Genomic DNA, 21,584 nt, shown 5'->3' with positions numbered 1-21,584 from the left:
CACTCTAAACTAAGATAAGGTTGGTAAACATTATATTTTCTACACATCAGCATGTTAGCGTTGTCGTTGTAATCATGTTAGCATGCTGATGTTAGCATTTAGCTCAAAGCACCCTCACAGACCTGCTAGCATGGCTATACAACCTTAGTCTTGTTATTATCAGTAAACACTTACTGCACTTCTGATCACTTCCTGTCCCACCTTCTGTCACTGTCTTCAGGCTTGTGGAGGAGGTGAAGCTTCGTGCCAGTAGCTGCCAGCTGCAGAACGAGGACATCTACATGAACACCACTTTCCAGGATTTCATCCAGATGTGTGTCAGGAAGCTCCGAGGGGAAGACGATGAAGAGGAACTGGTCGTTGACTATGTAAGTGTGTTTGGCTGTGTTTAAACTGCTGTTACTGACTGGTATTTGTCACTGATTGGCTCAGGACGGACAACACGTTGACTGTTGTTTTGGACACTGTTTAATTCCTCAGGTGGAGAAGAACATCAACAACATGACCATAAAGATGCCCCACCAGCTGTTCATTAATGGAGAGTTTGTTGATGCAGAAGGAGGAAAGACATATAAGACCATCAACCCCACTGATGGCACGGTAACCACAAAAAGACAAAGAATGAAGAGAAAATGAACTTACTAAATTACTTTTATTGTATGGGTTCCATCTGGAACAAATTTTCCGTGTAAACTCTGTCTTTAAGCCCCATATTAATATTTCCAAAGCCAACAGATCTAAAATAAATAAAAATTTGTGTCTGGCCAGTAGAATGCCATTGTTAAAAGGTAAAGGTACATTATTGTCACATACACAATCATGAAGTGAAATTCATTCTCTGCGTTTTAACCCATCCCTCAAGGGAGCAGTTGCAGTTGTTAATAGGTTGCCAGGTTGCGGTATTAAAAGGTGCAATATTGTAAGGTATCAGCACTCATTAGAATGTCAGTCACAATATTAGGTGGAAATAACTTTGCCATATTGCAGGTTTCACAGACTGACTTTGTCAAGATTTTAATTGAAAAAGTCTCCATCACCAGAATCCAAATTAAAAAAAGAAAAATCCATATCTTCTGTATTGTTGTAACCCTACCTAACTGATCGGACAGATGAATTCTCTTGCCTCTGGTTGGAGTACCGCTGCTCTCTCTGCTGGCTTTGTGGTTTTATTTCTCTGTATCTGTCTGTCCTGCAGGCCATCTGTGATGTGTCTCTTGCCCAGATAAGTGATGTGGACAGGGCAGTGGCTGCTGCTAAGGAGGCCTTTGAAGAGGGAGAGTGGGGCAAGATGAACCCCAGAGACAGAGGCAGACTCATCTACAAGTCAGTGCACTTGTTCTTACTTAACGTGCAGCGTTAAGCTTAAGGCAACACACACTGGCGGCGTATGACACTCATCAAAATACCTATATTGTTGTTTCCAATGTAAAAGCACTGGCAATTTGACATCACATCCTGTATCACATGCCATAACATAGACTTATGGTATTCTGGACACATGACCTTTTCCCACAAATTCTATAAATAAATACTTCAAGGTCATCATTGTTTCCACCTCTTTCGACTCTGATCTGGTACTATTATCAGAGCAAGTCAGGTTTTTCTTTCACACTATTTTCTTTGCGCATATATTCACTACTAGCCCAATGTAATCAGCTTTGTAAAGTCGTGATTCTGTGCTACTGGGCAGAGAAAAACAAATTAAAATCCTAAACTGCCACATTCAAGCACGATCCATGATGTCAGTGACCCCGTGTCTTCCCCACCCACAGGCTGGCTGACCTGATGGAGGATCACCAGGAGGAGCTGGCCACCATCGAAGCCATCGACTCTGGAGCAGTTTACACTCTGGCGCTAAAGACTCACGTAGGCATGTCCATCCAGACCTTCCGCTACTTCGCTGGCTGGTGTGACAAGATCCAAGTAAGACAGCCGCTTTTAAAGCCTGAAGGCCAGTGTCACTCATAAAATGAAATAGAACTTTCATGAACAGTACCACTCCGTTATATTAGTATTTGGATTATCATCAATAGAATAATAGATAATTACATGGAAATAAATCTTTTCCCTCTTTTCACAGGGCAGCACAATCCCCATCAACCAGGCCAGGCCCAACCGTAACCTCACCTTCACCAAGAAGGAACCAATAGGGTGAGAGATAGATGTGTGGATTTTTTAAGGACTTACATGTCTGTATGATAAGACTCACATACGTATGTTGAGCAGGTAAAATTTTGGGTGATTATAGCACAGGATTGCATTTCTCCATGCGGCTCAATTAAGATCAATATACAGTATACAGTACTTCATCTTATTTTTCAGCAATTAAAGTTACTGCCTTGGATCAAGTCATCCCAATGTTTATTTTCTATATTACAAATATATTTCAATTACAGTTATAAACAAACACTTGTTTCACCCCCCCTTCCCTTTCTTTCTTCTCAGAGTGTGTGCTATTGTGATTCCCTGGAACTACCCTCTGATGATGCTGGCCTGGAAGACGGCAGCCTGCCTGGCAGCTGGAAACACAATAGTCCTCAAACCTGCACAGGTCAGCCTCCACTCTGGCAACCAGGCTCTGTCCATACAAGACTAAATGACCAGAGTCACTAGGAATCATCATCTGGTAACCATGAATATCTGAACCAAATTTTGTGCCAATCTATCAAGGAGATATTGAGATATTTCATACGATAAGTAAAACTTTGACCTGCGAGTGGAGCTAGAGGTAAAGCCAGGGGATCACCACAAATGAATTAGGATTCATCCTCTGGGGAACACGAATGTCAATACACATGGTCATGGCAGTTCACCCAACGGTTTTATTTCAGTCTGGAGCAAAGTGGTGGACTGGTCAACTGCCATCCATTTAGTCCTGCTGCTAGCTTGGCTAAAAACAGTCATTTGTTTCCAGGTGACTCCTCTGACAGCACTGAAGTTTGCTGAGTTGGCAGCAAGGGCAGGACTGCCCAAAGGAGTTATTAATATTCTTCCTGGATCAGGTAGGAACACTCACAAGTAAATGTTTTTAAAATTAAAATACAGTGTTTCATGCTACGAGCAACTCAAGTCAAGCTTCACATGAGCCTGACTCTTCTAGTAGAACTCGTGCTCTTCTTCTAGGTGCTCTGGTGGGTCAGCGTCTGTCTGACCATCCTGACGTCCGTAAACTGGGCTTCACGGGTTCCACTGAAATTGGTAAACACATCATGAAGAGGTGAGAGGTAAAGCACATTTACAAAACTCTCATCTAAACAAAATGTAACCTTACAGCTGATCTTTGTGTGTCTGTGTTCTCCTCCATGTGAAGCTGTGCAGTCAGTAACGTGAAGAAAGTGTCTCTGGAGCTCGGAGGAAAATCCCCTCTCATCATCTTCTGTGACTGTGACTTGGACAAAGCTGTGCGCATGGTAAGTGCATTCATAGGAGCATATTTATTTATTTATTTTTTCAGTCATTTTGCACACATTTGATTTAGCTGCAGAGGCAACCCCATTGTGCTATCTGTGTATTTCAGGGCATGAGCTCAGTGTTCTTCAACAAGGGAGAGAACTGCATCGCAGCTGGCAGACTGTTTTTGGAAGACACCATTCATGACCAGTTTGTGAAAAAAGTGGTATGTGTCTTTTTATCTCACACTGCTGATGTTTCTTAGTTCAGATTTTCTAGAAGCTTTTTATTTGTTTTCTAATCTGATGCCTCGTTGTATTTGAATATGGAATTTGTGCCAGATTTAAAACGCTGGGTGCGTGCACACAACTAGTTGTACACAATAGTTGTAAGCAAATATAAGCACCTTTTTCATGTGTGTTTATTATAGCTTTTTCTATGAATTATCTATCTTATAACAATTGACAAATAATTGATAATTGATAAAACATTTTAAATGGACACACATTTTAGTTTCAAATTAATAAACAAAATGTGTTTAAAACTCATGTAAGCATGTTGAGCAAAAGGGATTATTCTTGATCTTTGCGACAAAAAATATCTCAATTAAATTTCTGCTCGCTAAATTTCTTCTGGAGATCTGCATCTCATGGTCTTCATCAGCACTGAGTTTTCTCGGTTGTCATGGGGAGTGAAAGATAATTATTTATAAATAGATAAATAAATACATACAATATTTACAATTATTATTACTATAAATATAATAAATAAATGCATCACATTTTATTTCATGTACATTTTTCCTATAAACTTTTACAATGTGTTATATTACTTTGCATTATTGTTACTGTCAGTCATTCATCTGTTATAGAAGCTTATATTTGCTTACAACTACATTATAGTGTTTTATAGACAATTCATTGTTTGTATACTGCTTCTATACGCTAAATAGAGTGGGATAAAATAAAGTGTTACCCGATACATAACCTGTCATTTTGCATCCCTTGCTAGACACCTAGCAAGTCATGTTATGAATTGATTGTCAATTTCCAGATTCGATTTCTCAGTAAAAACCGAGACATAGACCCGCTGTACAAGGCTCTGAGCCAGCATCACTGTCGTTCCCCTTCGAGGGAACTCGAACTGCGTCGGTGACGACACTATGGGAACACCTCTGGGCGTGGCAGGGCAAAACTATGAATGAAACTACTCCAATCCTATTGGTGTTGCTAGAACGGTAGCGTGTGATGGCGTAACCAGAGGCGTATATAAGCACGCCGGCACACAGGACACATTAGCTTCTTTCTATTCAGCAGGCACTCTGGTTATGTTTGGAAGCTCCACTATTGAAGGATCATCATCTTACCTGAAGTCGAGCGAAGCAGCAGAGATCATGTCGAAACGATTCCGACAGTGTGTCTTCCCTTGTCAGCGCTTCATCACGTGATGCCCACGGAATGTGCGTCTCATGCCTGGGGATGTTGCATGCCCAGGCATGAGACGCCTGCGACCATTGTGAGGCCCTGCCCCTGAGGGTGCTGAGGTCTCGAGCGGCTCTCTTCCTGGAGGATGGTCGGATGCGCTCCCTGTGTGTGCTTAGCATTGTGGAGAATGACTTCGGGGAGACGGAAAGTCATCAGCCCTCGCAGGGACACGAGGAGTTGTTGGAAGTGGTGACGCGGGCTGCGGCCAAGCTGCATATTGATTGGCCACAGGCTGTGCAGCAGCCTCCGGCTGGCAGTAAACTAGATGAGCGGTTTCTGCAACACCGAGGCCACCCCCGCGTCGGCCCTTACCATTTTTTCCAGATCTACACAACGAGTTGTACACAACGAGTTGTGTAGATCTTCGAACATACCCTTTTCTGCACGGCTGTCTATGTCCCCCCGGCTGGACTACGGCAACGTGACGGATGTCAGACAGCACGGCTACGGAGCGATGCCACGGGTGGAGGAAGCGCTTGCGAGCTACCTCTCTCCCAACCTCGCCTCCGGACGCCGGCACTCCCCACCAAGCCGTGTCGTCTGATGATGTCAGATTTGGTGGGCAAGGCCTACATGGCAGTGGGTCAAGCTGGTGCTAGCCTGCACACGATGGCTGTCTTGCAGGCATACCAGGCCAATCTCCTTCGGGACTGTGACTTAGGGGGAGGTCCCTCTGAGGAGGACCTGACTGAGCTCCGTAGAGCGACGGACTTAGCTCTCCGTGTGACCAAAGAAACGGCCCGTTCCATCGGCCGATCCATGGCGGCTTTGGTGGCTACGGAGCGCCATCTATGGCTCAACCTCTCGGGCATCCAGGGGAAGGAGAAGCAGTGGATGCTGTCGTCAGCAGGTTCCAGCTCGGCAAAACACAGGGAGAGGCATTTGCTGATACTTCTTAGTTCCCAAGAAGGACGGAGGGTTACGTCCGATTTTGGATCTGCGGTCCCTGAACCAATCTCTGAGGAGATTCAGGTTCAGGATGCTCACCATCCCCGCCATCATCAGTCACATCCAATCCGAGGATTGGTTTGTCATGATAGATCTGCAAGACGCTTATTTCCACATCTCCCTCTCACAGGAAGTTCCTGAGGTTCGCCTTCGGGGGCACGGCTTACCAGTATCGGGTTCTTCCGTTCGGCCTAGCACTCTCTCCCCGCACGCTCTGGCCCCGTTGAGGCTCCAGGGCATCCGCATACTGAACTACATCGAGGACTGGCTCGTCCTCGCACAGTCTCGGGAGTTAGCGGTTCGTCATCGAGATGTCGTCCTCGCCCACCTTCAGCGTTTGGGGCTGCGGCTCAACGCGAAGAAGAGCGTGCTGACGCTCGCCCAAAGAACTACGTTCCTAGGGGTGGTGTGGGACTCAATGACAATTCGGGCCCACCTGTCTCCCGCACGCGTCGAGTCCATTTTATCCTCAGTGACCAGAGTGCAGTTAGGCCACGCCATCACTGTAAAACACTTTCAGAGGGTGTTGGGTCTCCTGGCAGCAGCGTCCAGTATAATACCTTCCGGACTACTGCACATGAGAGCCCTGCAGTGGTGGCTAAAATCCAAGGGATTCTCCCCGAGGGGAAATCCGCTCCGTCTGATACAGGTTACGAGCAGGTGCCTTCGTTCCCTGTCAGTATGGAGGAAATCTTGGTTCCTGTCCCAAGGTCCCGTGTTGGGAGCGTTAATAATTGTTCTGTCGCCGAACAATTATTTCGACAGATGCCTCACTCACGGGATGGGGCGCGGTCATAGACGGTCGCCTGGCACATAAATTGCCTGGAAATGTTGACGGTATTCAGAGCTCTGAGGAGTTTTCTGCCCACTCTCCGCGGTCGCCACGTCCTTGTCAGAACTGACAATACGGCAGGGGTAGCCTATTTGAATCACCAGGGGGGTCTCCGCTCGCGCCTGGTATGCAAACTGGCACATCAGATCCTCCTGTGGTCCCAGCAGAGACTGCTGTCCCTCAGAGCGATGTAGGTCCCTGGGACCCAGAATCAGGGAGCAGACCTGCTGTCGAGACAGGGGCTGAGGCCCGGGGAGTGGAGACTCCACCCCGAGGTGGTGGAGTTATTATGCGAAAAGTTCGGCCCCATAGACGTGGACTTGTTTGCGTCCCAAGAGACTACGCACTGTTCCCTGTGGTTCTCCCTCTCGCCCCAGCCTCGCTAGGGCTGGATGCCATGGTGCAGACGTGGCCGAGACTGCGTCAGTCTACTACTAGTAGCCCCATTTTGGCCAGCATGAGTGTGGCTCCTCGAGGGCCAGCCCTAGCAGGTCCCTCTGAGGAGAGACCTGCTGTCCCAGGCAGAGGGCTGGCTCTTTCACCCGCCCCGTGGCAGCTGTAGGTCTGGCCCCTGAGGGGGCGCAGTTCCTGGAGGCGGGTCTAACGGCAGGAGCAGTCGAGACAATTCTCAGCTCTAGAGCCCCATCCACGAGAAGGATGTATGGCCTGAAGTGGAATGTGTTCACCACCTGGTGCAGAGAACGAGCGGTGGACCCAGTTACCTGCTCGGTAATTGTGATACTGGAGTTCCTCCAGCACGTTTCTCCGCGGGCCTCTCCCCGTCCACGCTCAAAGTATATGTGGCTGCCATTGCAGCATTCCACGCCCCTCTGAGTGATGGGCCCTTGGGGAGGCTTCCATTGGTTGTGCGCTTCCTCCGTGGAGCCTGGAGGATGAGACCTGTGACTCGTTCCAGGGTGCCCACCTGGGACCTGGCAGTGGTTCTCGAAGCGCTGGCTGAGGCCCCCTTCGAACCCCTGGAGTCAGCTGAGGTCAAGCACCTGACCCTTAAGATGACCTTTCTCCTCGCTATCACCTCTCTGAGGAGGGTGGGGGATCTCCAGGCAATTTTGGTTTCTCCCCGATGCCTGGAGTTTGCCCCGGGGAGGGTTCAGGGCCATCCTGCACCCTTGTCCAGGTTATGTCCCTAAGGTTCCGACCAGATTGGCAGGGTCCACGGTGCTGCAGGCGTTTCATCCCCCACCTCATGCGACGGCGGAGGACGGGAGACTTCATCTGCTCTGCCAGAGCACTCAGTATTTACACTCTGAGGTCTTCCCGGTGGAGGAAAGCAGACCAGTTGCTGGTGTGTTTCGGGTCCCCCAAGGCTGGGCTCCCCGCTTCTAAACACACCATCAGCAACTGGATCGTTCAGACTATTTCCCTGGCCTATCAGGTGCGCGGTTAGCCTTCACCTATGGCCGTAAGGGCGCACTCTACTCGAGGCATGGCGGCTTCTAGAGCCCTCCTCACCGGGGCGTCACTCCAGGATGTGTGTGATGCGGCTGGCTGGGCCACCCCTCACACTTTCATCCGGTTTTACAGTCTGGACCTTCCTTTTGCACCCGGCACCCGTGCGCTCTCCTCCTAGTCGCGCCGTCAGGTTCTGCACGCTGGGGGCAGGCGGGGTTTCGGCGCGGCCTAAGTGGGTATCTTGTTCCCATAGTGTCGTCACCGACGCAGTTCGAGTTCCCTCTCGGGTTACGTATGTAACCCTTGTTCCCCGAGAAGGGGAACGAGACACTGCGTCGATCCGCCACACCTCACCCCGCCTGGAGTGCCTTGCTTCATAGAAAGGGCTAATGTGTCCTGTGTGCCGGCGTTCTTATATACGCTACCGTTCTAGCAACACCAATAGCACTGGAGTAGTTTCATTCATAGTTCAGCCCTGCCACGCCCAGAGGCGTTCCCATAGTGTCGTCACCGACGCAGTGTCTCGTTCCCCTTCTCGGGGAACAATGATTACGTATGTAACCCGAGACGGTTTCTGAGCCTACGGTGTGTATCTGTGTGCATCTTAAAGACTCTTTGGATGTCTGTCCTCTCAGGTTGAGGAGGTCAAGAAGATAAATATTGGCGATCCACTGGACCGCTCCACAGACCATGGCCCTCAGAACCACAAAGCCCACCTTGACAAACTGGTGGAGTATTGTGAGACTGGCATTAAGGAGGGAGCCACTCTGGTTTATGGTGGCAAACAGGTGCAGCGATCTGGTAAGGCAACATTATCTACGCTGCGGCTTAAATAGTGTAGGGAGTCTCAAATATCAACCAGTCTGTGTGGTGCACCAGACAGGTGATGTAGTTTGACTTGTTATATGCATGTGTCCAGGTTTTTTCTTTGAACCCACGGTGTTCACCGATGTGCAAGACCACATGTATATTGCTAAAGAGGAGTCATTCGGCCCTGTCATGATCATTTCCAAGTTTAAGAGCGGGTAAGGCTAACTGAAGATTAAATCACACGACGAAATTTTCACACCATCACCAACCTTACCATCTTTCTCTTCTTTGCTTTTCTGCTGTTTCCTCCCTCCTGCCCTGTCTCCTCTCTATCTCTCTGCCTCAGTGAGGTGGACGATGTCCTGAGAAGGGCCAACGCTACAGAGTACGGCCTTGCCTCAGGTGTTTTCACACGGGACATCAGCAAAGCTCTATACGTCAGTGAAAAACTCAATGCTGGCACGGTTTTTGTCAACACCTACAACAAGACTGATGTGGCTGCCCCTTTTGGAGGCTTCAAACAGTCTGGCTTTGGCAAGGATCTGGGTAAGGAGTACAGAGTATAGAGTATAACCGAAAGAGCATAGGAAACAAAGATACGTTCATATTAGATAAGATAAGGTATACTTTTATTAATCCCACCAATTTAGGTTGCCACAGCAGCACAGAGGAATGTAAAAGAACAAATACAATAAAAGTAGAGTCAATAACATTCTGTATAAATATATACACATTGTGTACACACTATATACAATCAATATACAATTATCGTTAAAAAAACTTTTTTAAAAAGTAGGCAAACGAGGACAGGGGAGAGGGAGCTGCTGGTCGGGCTGGTACTCTCTGTGGCTCTGGAAGTCAGAAAAGGGTAGGTCAGGGCCTCAGCTACACTCGTACTAGTTAAAAATATGGGGAGCGTATTCTCACACCATGGGTTTGATACCACTCCAATGTCTGTATGCTGAATAAGTAACTAGAGCCATCCGTCGATTAGCTTGAATTAAATTATTAATTGAATTACCATGAAAAATGGTAAAAAGGAAACCGCTAGTCTGGCGCTGTTCAAACGTAATAAAATCTGCCGGCCAGCACCCCTAAAGCTCACAGTTTATATCTTGTTTGTTTAATCTGTACTTAAACCAAAATGTATAAAGATGTGCAAACTCAGTAAATGCAGAGAGTTGTTTCGAGTTTCCCAAAATGTTGAACTGTTCCTCTAAAGTAGAAGTAAAGTGAAAATAGGATAAAAAAAACTGAAATAAATTAAAGAAATAAATTGTTACATGTCTAAATATTACAATGTAACACTGCTGTGGTATACAGACCAGCAATTTTCTATTTAACCGTATTTAAGTAAATAAAATTTGATTGGATGTTATTATAGTGCCCACTAGCTGCATCAAACATTTCATTTAATCTTACTGCTGTGTCATTAACTGTGTTGAGTGTCAAACATCAGACTATTACATCCATTTGTTTCCTTGGTGGTTCACATGCTGCTGCAACGTTTGGACAAAGTACTGAAGTTTGTGGCGATTAATATCTGTACTTATTGCCAGTGTCTTCGTCACTCCAACAGGACAAGAGGCTCTCAACGAATACCTGAAGACAAAGGCAGTGACCATCGAGTATTAAGTCAAATCCCAGGAGGAAGTAGCAGTGAGGCTTCAGCTCCCTGCAGCTGGAGGCAGTGATTTGTTAGTGGACTGGCAGAGGAGAGACATGCAGAGGGTCATGGTGGTGGAGTGATGTCATCTCAACGTAATTAACTCAGACCTGTAGTCCAGTCACAAGAGTTGTTCTCTCATTAGTAGCTAATGACTATAATACTGTATGTGCCTCAACATGCTGATTGATCACATAAGCATGTCACATTTGTCTAACACGTGGATGTTCAGTCCTCTCAGTAACACACCTCTGATGTTGTAATAAGTATTGTCCTAAACTGTACAAATGAAGTGTGTTTCTAGGTAGCCCAAGTCACTTTAGAGACTGTTTTGTAATCAATGTGGTTGAATTACAAAATAGGAATATTTTTAACTGAGTGCATTCATTTTCAATATGGCTTACATTAGGTCAGAAGAGCCTTGATTAAAAAATTTAACATTTCTAATAAAATTTTTTGGTTATCAGTGAAAACTTTTGAGCACCCCATTGCTGAGGACTGTTGTGTTAGTACATCTTTTATTGACTTCATGATGCAGTTTAACTTGGATAAACCCAAAGGACATGGTAAAACAGACAAGACAAGATCAGCATTTAAACAACAATTACATGCAATAAACCAATCAGTGTCATCTCATATTCCCTTTAAAAGCCTGGTGCGATTTTACCTTGGCGCATTGCTATTATAATGGCGCAATAAAAAAAACAACCATTGATTAATTGAATCGCTGCTGTTCCTCATGTGTAAATGCGCAACGTGTCTCTGAAGATCATCATACTATCAGAATGCTGTTGACTTTAGACTTGATTTTTTTTTTTTTTTTTTTGGGTCAATGGCACAATCGCTTTCTGCTGCCTCAAGATAGCAATGCACCAACAATTTGTCTGACCACTAACACTAACACTCCCCTGGGCACACAGATGGGCACAACTGTATTTGCTATTTAAACAACGTGGGTTCTGGGCGTGAAAATGACAACTGCGTCAGTTGGAAACTAGCAATGACATGCGCTGTGGTTTGTTCTGGTTACAAAATAGCCCATGTATCCTACTGCAGAGGCTGAAACACTGCATACGATTGTCCAAAAAAACAAATAAACACAAAAGGAAGACACTCCTTAAATCGCATTTATAAACTGTGGGGGTGGCACAGAGACATCCAGTTATCATGGCAGATGGTGCTGGGTGGATAAAGCAAAATTTCAGCAGAGTCTAAAAGCTAAATAATCAAAATACACTAGCAGTTCCAGGTCTTATTGCAGAGATAAAATGATTAAGTTGCATTCATTTTTTTTTTATTTTGTCGCCCAGGCTAACAAAAAGTTACCTGTTTACACATCTAGCATTCATAGAGCAACATAAGCATTCATTTGTAGCTGTGTTTTTGGGCAGAATTGTTTCCCCAATTTCCTGTTTTTTTATGTCCCTCCCCCAGTTCTTCCCTTCCGATCACCCTGGGAGCATTGACTCATTCAAAAGCAGCTTCAAATGTCTCTTTTTTCACAAGGCTGCAGGTTCTATGGCATATCGAAAAGCAAGTCCTCTCTTGTGTGAGCTTTTTGTTTCAAGGTGTTAAAGAGCGGTCTCTCTGTGTTCTTTCATCAGACGACAGGGTGAAGTTGTACAGTGTTGCATTTGTGAGCAGCTTCAGTTGGCCATACTCACTTTCCAGAAGGGTGAAGTTTTAAAAAGTGTAGTTCAGAAGTTGCTTCAGCTAATTTTTTTCCCCACCGGGTATGACACTCCTCCTCCTCCTTCCTCACCTGCAGACAGGTTCATGCGTCACATAGCATGTTCTTTTATGAAATTAACATATAGCCTTATGTTTGCATATTTCAAGTAGCCTATGTCTATCTGCTGGTGCATGGGACTACAGGACACACCTATTACATGATGCCCTTGAAAAGGTCACAGCTTGGTAAGGTTAAGGAAAGTATCATAGTTTGGATACAATACATTCTTAACCCAGGAAGTTATCTAAGTGGGTGGGTCATGTAGCCTGCAAGACTGCAGATAGACCTTTCTCCTTCATTGCAGCGATTCGTCAACAAGGCACCCCCTAATGCATGTGAATCTCCCAAGGTACAATTAAAATCATCATACCTCATTGAATTTTCAACCGATTTTCCAGCAGTTGTATTATGTTACAAATGCCAGACCTGTAATTATTACAGGTTGCTTGGTTAAAGGGTAGGCAGTAGCATTTTGTTACATTTGTTGAAATTCTTTACATCCCAACAGCAGTCAATAAATACAATGCTCTGTCACAGAATTGTGGTGGCCTTCCTGCCGGCCTACCAACCTGTGCTCTCACTATACATAAAAATGTGTTTTTTGGTGGAGTGGCTTTGGAGGGAGGAGTGAAGGGAGAGGTGGTATTTTTTTCTGTTGGATGATTTCAGAATCTAGCTTCCTCTCCATTGTTGCCTACCCCAGCTTTACATAAGAAATGTAGCGTTTTATTCCAAAATACTGTATTTTGTGTATAGTAACCATAATATTTCTATAATACAATATTTAAGATGAACTTACCCTACGTAATTAGTTTAAGTAGCCCTACATTCTTTTCACACAAAAAGCATGTATATGTACCGCATATAAGCAAGGTTGTGCAGAGTTGCAGTGTAACATTTATTAAAGTTTGGACTTCTTCTTTTCTGCAGCTGGCCTACTGCCTTCTCATCAGTAAGACTTAAGTAACGAGAACCACGATTGGGTTATCATGTGAGTTGCATATACAAAGCCAAAGGTTTCATCCAAGATGTTATAAACTCCTGCCCAAATGTCTCCCTTTATTTCCGCCTGCCTGTTTCTTTGAAACATTTTCACTATAAATGATAAATCATTATGTAACCTGCACAGTTTGGCTACAACCACCTTTGTCGTCATTTTTGAATAGATTCAAGATCCGCAAGACCCTGTTTCACTCCTCACGCTGGACATGCTGACCAAATGGCTGAGGGTTTTAATCCTTATAGCAAATAACGTGGTGTTGATTTACAATACAGCCCTGCATTCTTTTCTCAAACAAACACAGGAAAACCATAGCTTGCACAATACACTGTATTCTTCCCCACTTCAAACTCGCCCACATTGTTCATCATCATTTTAGATCCTCAGACAGACATGGACCATGATACATTTCTTTAGGAATAGTAAACATGTCCTAAGAGTGTGGTGGAGTATTGGGTCAGAAAACAAGCCCCAGGTGAGTTTCTGGTCTCTGGTTGAATGGTGGAAAGTGGTTGGTTTCATGGGCTACTAAAAACACATCACAGCAGCGAGGCTTGATTCAGTGCATTTTTCAGACCAGTTTCCAGTCCAAAAACTGTTGGCTTTTTCCACATGTGTGAAATCATCCAGCTAATGACTGCAGTCCAACACAGGACAGGCACACTGTAAGACATTTCAAGTTTCAACTTTAACATGGATATGCAAATTCAACTGCTGCTTTGAAAATGCAAGTTAACTCAACTCGAAGATTGCCTTTGTTTCAACTCACAAATTAAAGTTCATTAAGTTCATCTAACTACAGTGTTCTAGTTGTCTCAGCATTGTTTGAACCCCCTTTTGCCTTCAGAACTACCTTAATTCTTCGTGGCATACTTTCAACAAGGTGTTGGAAACATTCCTCAGAGACTTTGGTCCATATTAACAGATGGTACACTGTGGTCATAAAGGGACGGACATGGTCAGCAACAATACTCAGGTAGGCTGTCGCGTTTAAACGATGCTCAATTGGTACGAAGGTGCCCAAAGTGTGCCAGCAAATATCTCCCACACCATTACACCACCACCAGCAGCCTGAACCGTTGATACAAGGCGAGTGGAATCATGTTTTCATGTTGTTTACGCCAAATTCTGACCTTCTGATGTCGCAGCTGAAATCGAGACTCATCAGACCAGGCAACATTTTTCCAGTCTTCTTTTTGTCCAATGTTGGTGAGCCTGTGTGAACTGTAGCCTCAGTTTCCTGTTCTTAGCTGACAGGAGTGGCCCCCGGTGTGGTCTTCTGCTGCTGTAGCCCATCTGCTTCAAGGTTCGACGTGTTGTGCATTCAGAGATGGTATTCTGCATACCTTGGTTGTAACGAGTGGTTATTTGAGTTACTGTTGCCTTTCTGTCATCTCGAACCAGTCTGCCCATTTTCCTCTGACCTCTGACATCAACAAGGCATTTTCATCCACACAGCGGCAGCTCACTGCATATTCTTCTCTTCTTCTCTTTTTTGGACCATTCTCTGTAAACCCTAGATGGTTGTGCATGAAAATGCCAGTAGATCAGCAGTTTCTGAAATACTCAGACTAACCCGGCTGGCACCAACAACCATGCCACTTAAATCCGTTCCTACTCGGAACACATGTGGCTTAACCCGGATGTGGGCGGGACTAACTGGTAGTTATTTTAGCCTCAAGGTGGTATGGGTTGATCAGAAGTTTCTATTTTTCTTCGAAAACTATTTACAAAACAGCCTCATAATTGAGCTTCAGAGGAATATTTTTGATTAGAATTGTAAGAGAACACTTAAAAAAAGTTTCCTATATTTATAGTTTAATAGAAAACAGATTTTAACAAATTTTTCTCGTATATTTGTAAGAAGAGAGTTACAGAGAGAGACGGTTTAAATGGACAGTTTGTTACCAAACAACTGCAGTCCAAAATTCACTTATGCTACAAAATTCATATCTCGTTGACATTTATTTTAGCTCAAATTTAAATATAATTTATTCTTAAGCAGTGACAGGGGCCCCTATATTGATTAATATCTGGTTTGTGACTGTACATTTGTAACAGCCTAACATTAGACGAGTACAGTCATATTATTCCCAGGAACTGTTAAGATAGTTTTGAACTCTGTAACTCTATACTTTTGAACACATTCAGGCTGACGATGTTTTTCGTTGCTAACAGTTCAGATATTTGCCATCACCACACCTGTACCCATGAAATAAAGACATACGCACTAGACACTAATTACTTTCTACAGAACAAACACAGAGTGTGTAGGAGCCAAAATGTGTTTTTTATTTTATTTATTATAAGGGGTGCACATTAATGGACATTTCAGCTTTGCTTGTCAGTATGCCAGATTTAGCCAGAAGGCTATTTTTCATCTGTAGTCACCAGCAGGTCATTACAAGGTCAATACAAAAAGGACAACATGATAAAACAATAGAAGGAATAGTACAATGTGCTAATGCGAAACAGTGGCCATCATGTCTACAAGCTGCAATTCACAACAAATGGTAAATGCTAAGATGTAGTGTAACAGTAAATGTAGAGATGAGTCATAAAGTCAGTAAACTGACTCTGTAACATCAATTACACAACAGCTATGTGGTGTTAACTAACATAAGCCACAGTAAGCATCTAGTCATGCCAGACCAAGGCTGTACCAACAAAACCCCAGAGTGTATTGATTTGAACAAGGGTGCATTTTATTTCTGATGAATTTAAGTTGCAATTTAAAAGGAAGATGGCATCATTTGGTCTTTTATAGTCTCCCTTGAGAATGACTGAATATCATGTGTATCAGTTATTGTAAATATTAGCAAGCTTGGCTAGGTATCATCCACTTTCAGAGTGGAAAAGCAAGCATGGGTTTTCCCAAAGACTGAATGCTGTAATGACACAGACAGCTTAACTGCTTATGATAGATAGATTTAAAAAATGAAAAATAGCAAAATAATCATAATTACAGAGCCCTGGAAGTATCTCTGAATGAAAATAAAAAATTTGAATTAAAACCTGGCCACGGAGTAATAAAACTATGGGAATGAGGTAGTATTTTATTTATTTTCATTCAATGATCCTTCTGGGGTTCAGTACATAATCACTATGATTAAAATGTATATTTCCACAAAAAGATATGTGGAAAAAACGTATCTGTCATGAAAAAATATTGTAAGAAGAGAACAGTCACAAAGTCAGCAAACTGAGTTACACAGCAATATATTAAGTTGGCGAACATAGCCACCAGTAACTAAGGGCTACACAAGACCTAAAACGCGTGTATTGAATTTACCAAGTTTGGGTTTTATTGCTTATAATTAAAACAGTTCATTTGTAAGAGGATGATTATGTTGTTTTTTGTTTAGTTACATACCTTGTAAGCAAGAATTTCCCATGTATTCCCATTTCTACTGCTCCTTTAAAATTTATTGTTTTAAAGACATAGGATTTAAATTGAATCAGATGAGAGGGTTTTACGATGAGGTAAGGCAATGAGTTTGGTGAATAGGAAAAGACGTAGAGAATATTTCTTTTCTTGACATTTTGTGAGTTTATTTTGTAAACTAAAATTCAGGCCAAAACTTATACATTGCATATTTAAGTCTGTTTGTTCCCAGTCTTTGTGCTGAGCTATGCTAAACGTCTCCTGGCTATAGCTCCATACTTAACATAGAAACATGTGGCATCTCAACGCTCGACAAGAGAGCAAATGAGCATAATTTCGAAAATCTCATACTGTTCCTTGAAGGTTAATGGTCTCTTACCAACTTTAATTCATTTATTAGTTCCTATTCTGCTTCATGCTCATTTTATGTCTTTGACTCTTTGCCCTGCCTGTGTCAGGATTTGAGGCTTGAACTCAGAAGCAGACTGGAGACAGGCAGTTCAGTTTAAACTGATTAATAAACACAGAGCAGGGAAGGGCTTGAGTTGTGAGGAAAATCCAGAGCAGTGCTGTTGGAGTGGGCTGGCGAGTCTTGCGGGCTGGAGAGTGGAGCTGGGATTTGTTAGTGATCCCTGTAGTGTAGAGGCAGAGTAGCCTAAGCTGGCTGGCAAGCTAGCTAGGTTGAGATTGAAAACAGGTTGCAGATGAATCCAAAGACAGAGACAAAGGTTAGGGTGGCTGGCAAGCAAACAATGGGAAATTTTCTAGCTCGTATGCCTCACTAGACATACTGTATACGACTTAGTGGTCTAGTGGGGACTGGATGTGAGGCCTGGGTTTAAGAAGAGAAGCTGATTGGCTTGCAGACTGCAGATCTCAGACAGATGAGGGAAGGCACTGAACAAGGAGAGTCTGAGGTAATGCCCACAGCTACCAGAGAGAGAGAGAGAGAGAGGGAGAAACACAAACAGACTGACAAAACAAAAACACACCAAGCAAGCCACATTTATCCAAAAGAAAAAAATAATAAAAAAAACACTCATTTGAGAGAGTCATGTCAATTTGACTGTTTGAAGTTCAAGTCCCTATCAACAACACACCCACAGTGAAGAGCCGCTGCTGCCACATTTTAAAGCGTGCTGTGAAATAAGACTCTACAAATAGACACAAAGCACCTGAAGGCAACCCAGATGTATCCAATCATTCCTTAACTTTCCCTCACTTCCTTACTGTAATACTGTATTTGGAGTAGAGCTTCAAAATACAACTTGCACCATAAATGTGGATAGCCAGCCACCTTTTTGGCAGCAAAACCAACATCCTGTTTCCTACCTGTGCCAAGCTTTACTGTATGTGTATGTGCTGAAACGACCTCATTTTCTTGCTCGAGGGGGAAACAGAGAATAACCCCTCACAGGCGCTGACAGGTGTCTAAACGCATCTCAAGAAACTGAAAGTGTACTACCAGAGAGCAACACACCTGGGTTCAGTAGCTAAAGGCCAGCGTGTGTATGTATGTGTTTGTTGAAAAGATAGATGATAGGAAGTAGAGCAGTAGATAATGAGCACGGAGAAAGATGCAGGATATTACTCTGTGTGCATATTCACATTTCACTTTTGCAGGAGATGCTTGTATTTTAGCTGCAAGCCCCATGTCACAAGGGTATTAAAACACCTAACTGCATAACACCCGTTTAGTTATGTGTTGCATGAATGGCACCCTCTGAGCAAATCTCAACAGAGCAAAGTGTGTACCATCTGAGTAAAAGGGGGAAGCAGTAAGAAACAGTAGATAGAGAGAGACAGCAGAGAAGCAGAAAGAATCACCATTCTTCTCCTCTGCTTAAGCCTCTTTCATATTGCTACACACAGAGGAATTGTAGCGCTGAGACTAGGTCAGCCACTTATCCATCTCATTCAACAATGCAACACGCCGCAACTCCACAGCAATTACTGCTCAGCTGGAATCACTGCCAGAGCACATCCTCTGGTGCAGAAGCAGTTTCAAGTGCAATAATAATGAATACTGTGTTGAGGATGAGGTGGATGCCCCCCCAAACACCCCTTACATTCCAACAGTGATGGAGAGTTTTTGTATTGTTAGTCATGGAAGTGATAAGGGAGGGGGAGTCTTGATAGAACAAAAATCATCTTGTGCAATGAAAAAAATAAAAGCTGTCTGTGTCAAAGATGCACATCAAACATGACATTTTTGGCCTGAATGTGCTTTGCTCATTCTCTGCAGAGAAATGTCTCATTCAACCACGTTTGGATGGATTCATACATTTCACGCTCACTTGTTAATTAAACCTATCCTCGTATGCCTTTGACAGCACAAAGCAATGAAAGGTGATTAGATACCAAAACAAAAGACGAGCGTTGGAAATGTTTCTGGGTAAAATGGCATTAGCCATGGTCTCATTCTGCACCAGTTAGACAGCGTACATAATCAGGATTAACTTTAGCATGATTGGTGGGGGGGGCTTGAAAAGAGAGGCTCATAGGAAGACAGATTCACTCTCAAAGTCACTCATCCTGGTGACGGATGTTTGTTTGTAATGTTTGCACAAGAAGCATTGTGTTAGTCCTAACAAACTCATCAAATGAATATCAAGCTTAAGTTAACAGATATCTGAATACTACATAATGTCTGTATGCCGTGATAAGCGTTCAAGTTGGTTATTTTAATCTGCTGCAGAAGTCGCTTTGGATAATAGCGTCAAATAAATGTAATGTAAGTTTTTTGTTTACTGAATAACTGTTGTTGAGGTCATCATTATCAGGGCACTCCACTGTCATGGGAGTACTGCACAATCTCATAAAAAAACAAAGCTTTTTAATGTCTTAGAAAAACGTATATAAGGATAATATACTTACACAAAGTGCACATTGACACAAATTAGGCCACAGACACCCATTTGATAAGCAGGATCCCTGAATATCTCTGCCTCAGCTGCTTTGATTTTGATAATTTTTTAATCTGTCTCCCAGTGTTGAAAATGATTTAATAAATTACTGAGTCTCTACTGCTCCAACAAGCCTACTCGTAACAAGAGCACTTGCTGGATAGTTGGGCATTTTCCCTTGCATCAGCTGTCACAGTGGATGTGTGTGAAGTGGCTTGGGCTATGATGAAGACTGCATATCTTCAGGAGCAGGGTTGTTACTGATGCCGGATGATGATCAGTACATTTTCGACACGGTGTTTCTGCACCCAAGTTGTGAAGGAAAGAAGGGTTAAAATGTCTTCACGCTCTCACACTTCGGTATCTGCTGTAAAGTGAGAACATGCTCAAACTCACTGGGATTTGACTAATTTCTCACTGTGGTGTGAACACACACACACACACACACACACACACACACTCTTCTTGAGGTGCTAAGCATTATGGTCAGTACACTTTCCTACCCAGAGTCCCTGTCTCTTGTCCATCAGTGGTTGAACAACTGATGTAAAGAGCAATGAAGGAGAATGAACACCACGATAACAGAGTTATCCTGTGTGTTGCTAGGCAACTAATCCAGCAGGCATGGACTAATGGGGCCTGCATGTTGTGACAATGACGGCCAATTATCAGCTGCCTGTCTTGTAGTGAATCCTGTTTGCTCAGAATACTGTTTACAAGTCTCATACTGCAATGATGCTGCTTAGTGTTTGACAACATACAACAGACTCTCCTCCATAAAACACAAATCCATGCTGTAATAATGCTCATACCTTCAGGCAACTGTTCAGAGTGGACAAACATTACATAACATGCCACTATCTATTTGCAATAGATTTATTCAGTGGCTGCTGTCTGTGTTCTGCAAGGGATGAATTATCTGCGTTGAGGTATTCCCACATCTCGGCTGGTGTGCTTTCTTCACACTTTCCATTCTGAACTGTAGTGTCTTGCTCCCTCTGTAGTCTGTTCAACAGCACAACACTTTACAGTTCATTGATTCAATTACTCAGAGAAGCCTTTTTGTTTTAACAAACTTGCGGATGTAAATTCCTCATCCTATTGCACCCCTCGTGGCCTCAAGACACACTTTAACGCTGCTGCAGATTAATCACTTTTGGGAGAGATTTGTTTTAATGTGTCAAATACTGGGTTTTAAATATTTTGGACAATTAAACTATCATTATGCATATATTGTGAACACATGGGAAATAATTTCATTAAATAAACAGTGACATGTTAAATAGGATGTAAATCTTTTATTATTATATGAATATAGTACATTAACATTTGACACTGATAGTTGAAAATAGGTCTGCATTTGTACATTTTTAAAGTGCAGTGCAGTATATACAAAGTGAAAGAGTGTAATTAATCCATCCTGGATGAGCTGCACTACCTGAGCCACTTCTGTGGTTTGTAGACTCCGTCTCATACTACCACTAGAGTGAAAGCACCGCCAGCATTCAAAAGTGACCAAAACATCAGCCAGGAAGCATAGGAACTGAGAAGTGGTCTGTGGTCACCACCTGCAGAACCACTCCTTTATTGGAGGTGTCTTGCTAATTGCCTATAATTTCCACCTGTTGTCTATTCCATTTGCACAACAGCATGTGAAACTGATTGTCAATCAGTGTTGCTTCTTAAGTGGACAGTTTGATTTCACAGGAGTGTGATTGACTTGGAGTTACATTGTGTTGTTTAAGTGTTCCCTTTATTTTTTTGAGCAGTATCATATATATATATATATATATATATATATATATATATATATATATATATATATATAAATAAATAAACACTTCAGGCCACACCCTTGGAAGTAGTAGTAGTAGTAGAGCAGCGCAACAGCATTTTTCATCTCTTTAGTGACTAAAAGTAGTCGTGTTTTTTTTATTTAAGAAAAAATAGGAAGCATTTACTTTGATTTTAAGAACGTCGAACACATAAATAAAAGATTTTCAGTTATGAATAAGAGA

At 43.2% G+C, this 21,584-nt stretch overlaps 1 protein-coding gene across 1 annotated transcript in view; it reads left to right on the top strand.

Moving 5' to 3' along the window:
- The window catches only part of LOC119885546 (cytosolic 10-formyltetrahydrofolate dehydrogenase-like), a 31,128-nt gene extending 19,866 nt beyond the window's left edge, over positions 1–11,262 (top strand). The window contains exons 10-23 of the mRNA XM_038695622.1: positions 221–368; positions 481–600; positions 1,196–1,323; positions 1,773–1,923; positions 2,081–2,151; positions 2,446–2,551; positions 2,915–3,002; positions 3,124–3,217; positions 3,311–3,410; positions 3,518–3,616; positions 8,703–8,868; positions 8,987–9,092; positions 9,224–9,423; positions 10,457–11,262. Coding sequence (XP_038551550.1) covers positions 221–368; positions 481–600; positions 1,196–1,323; positions 1,773–1,923; positions 2,081–2,151; positions 2,446–2,551; positions 2,915–3,002; positions 3,124–3,217; positions 3,311–3,410; positions 3,518–3,616; positions 8,703–8,868; positions 8,987–9,092; positions 9,224–9,423; positions 10,457–10,512 — 1,633 coding nt within the window. The 3' untranslated portion in view covers positions 10,513–11,262. The remainder of the gene's footprint in view (positions 1–220; positions 369–480; positions 601–1,195; positions 1,324–1,772; positions 1,924–2,080; positions 2,152–2,445; positions 2,552–2,914; positions 3,003–3,123; positions 3,218–3,310; positions 3,411–3,517; positions 3,617–8,702; positions 8,869–8,986; positions 9,093–9,223; positions 9,424–10,456) is intronic.
- The last annotated feature ends 10,322 nt before the right edge of the window (positions 11,263–21,584 follow it).

The sequence above is a fragment of the Micropterus salmoides genome, unplaced genomic scaffold (assembly GCF_014851395.1).
Source record: "Micropterus salmoides isolate LMB-PRFRI ecotype aquatic unplaced genomic scaffold, ASM1485139v1 Ms_hic_scaffold_4, whole genome shotgun sequence".
In the NCBI taxonomy this organism is placed as follows: Eukaryota; Metazoa; Chordata; class Actinopteri; order Centrarchiformes; family Centrarchidae; genus Micropterus; species Micropterus salmoides.
The sequence above is the reverse complement of the archived record's forward strand: the minus strand, read 5'-3'. Positions and strand labels throughout refer to the sequence as shown.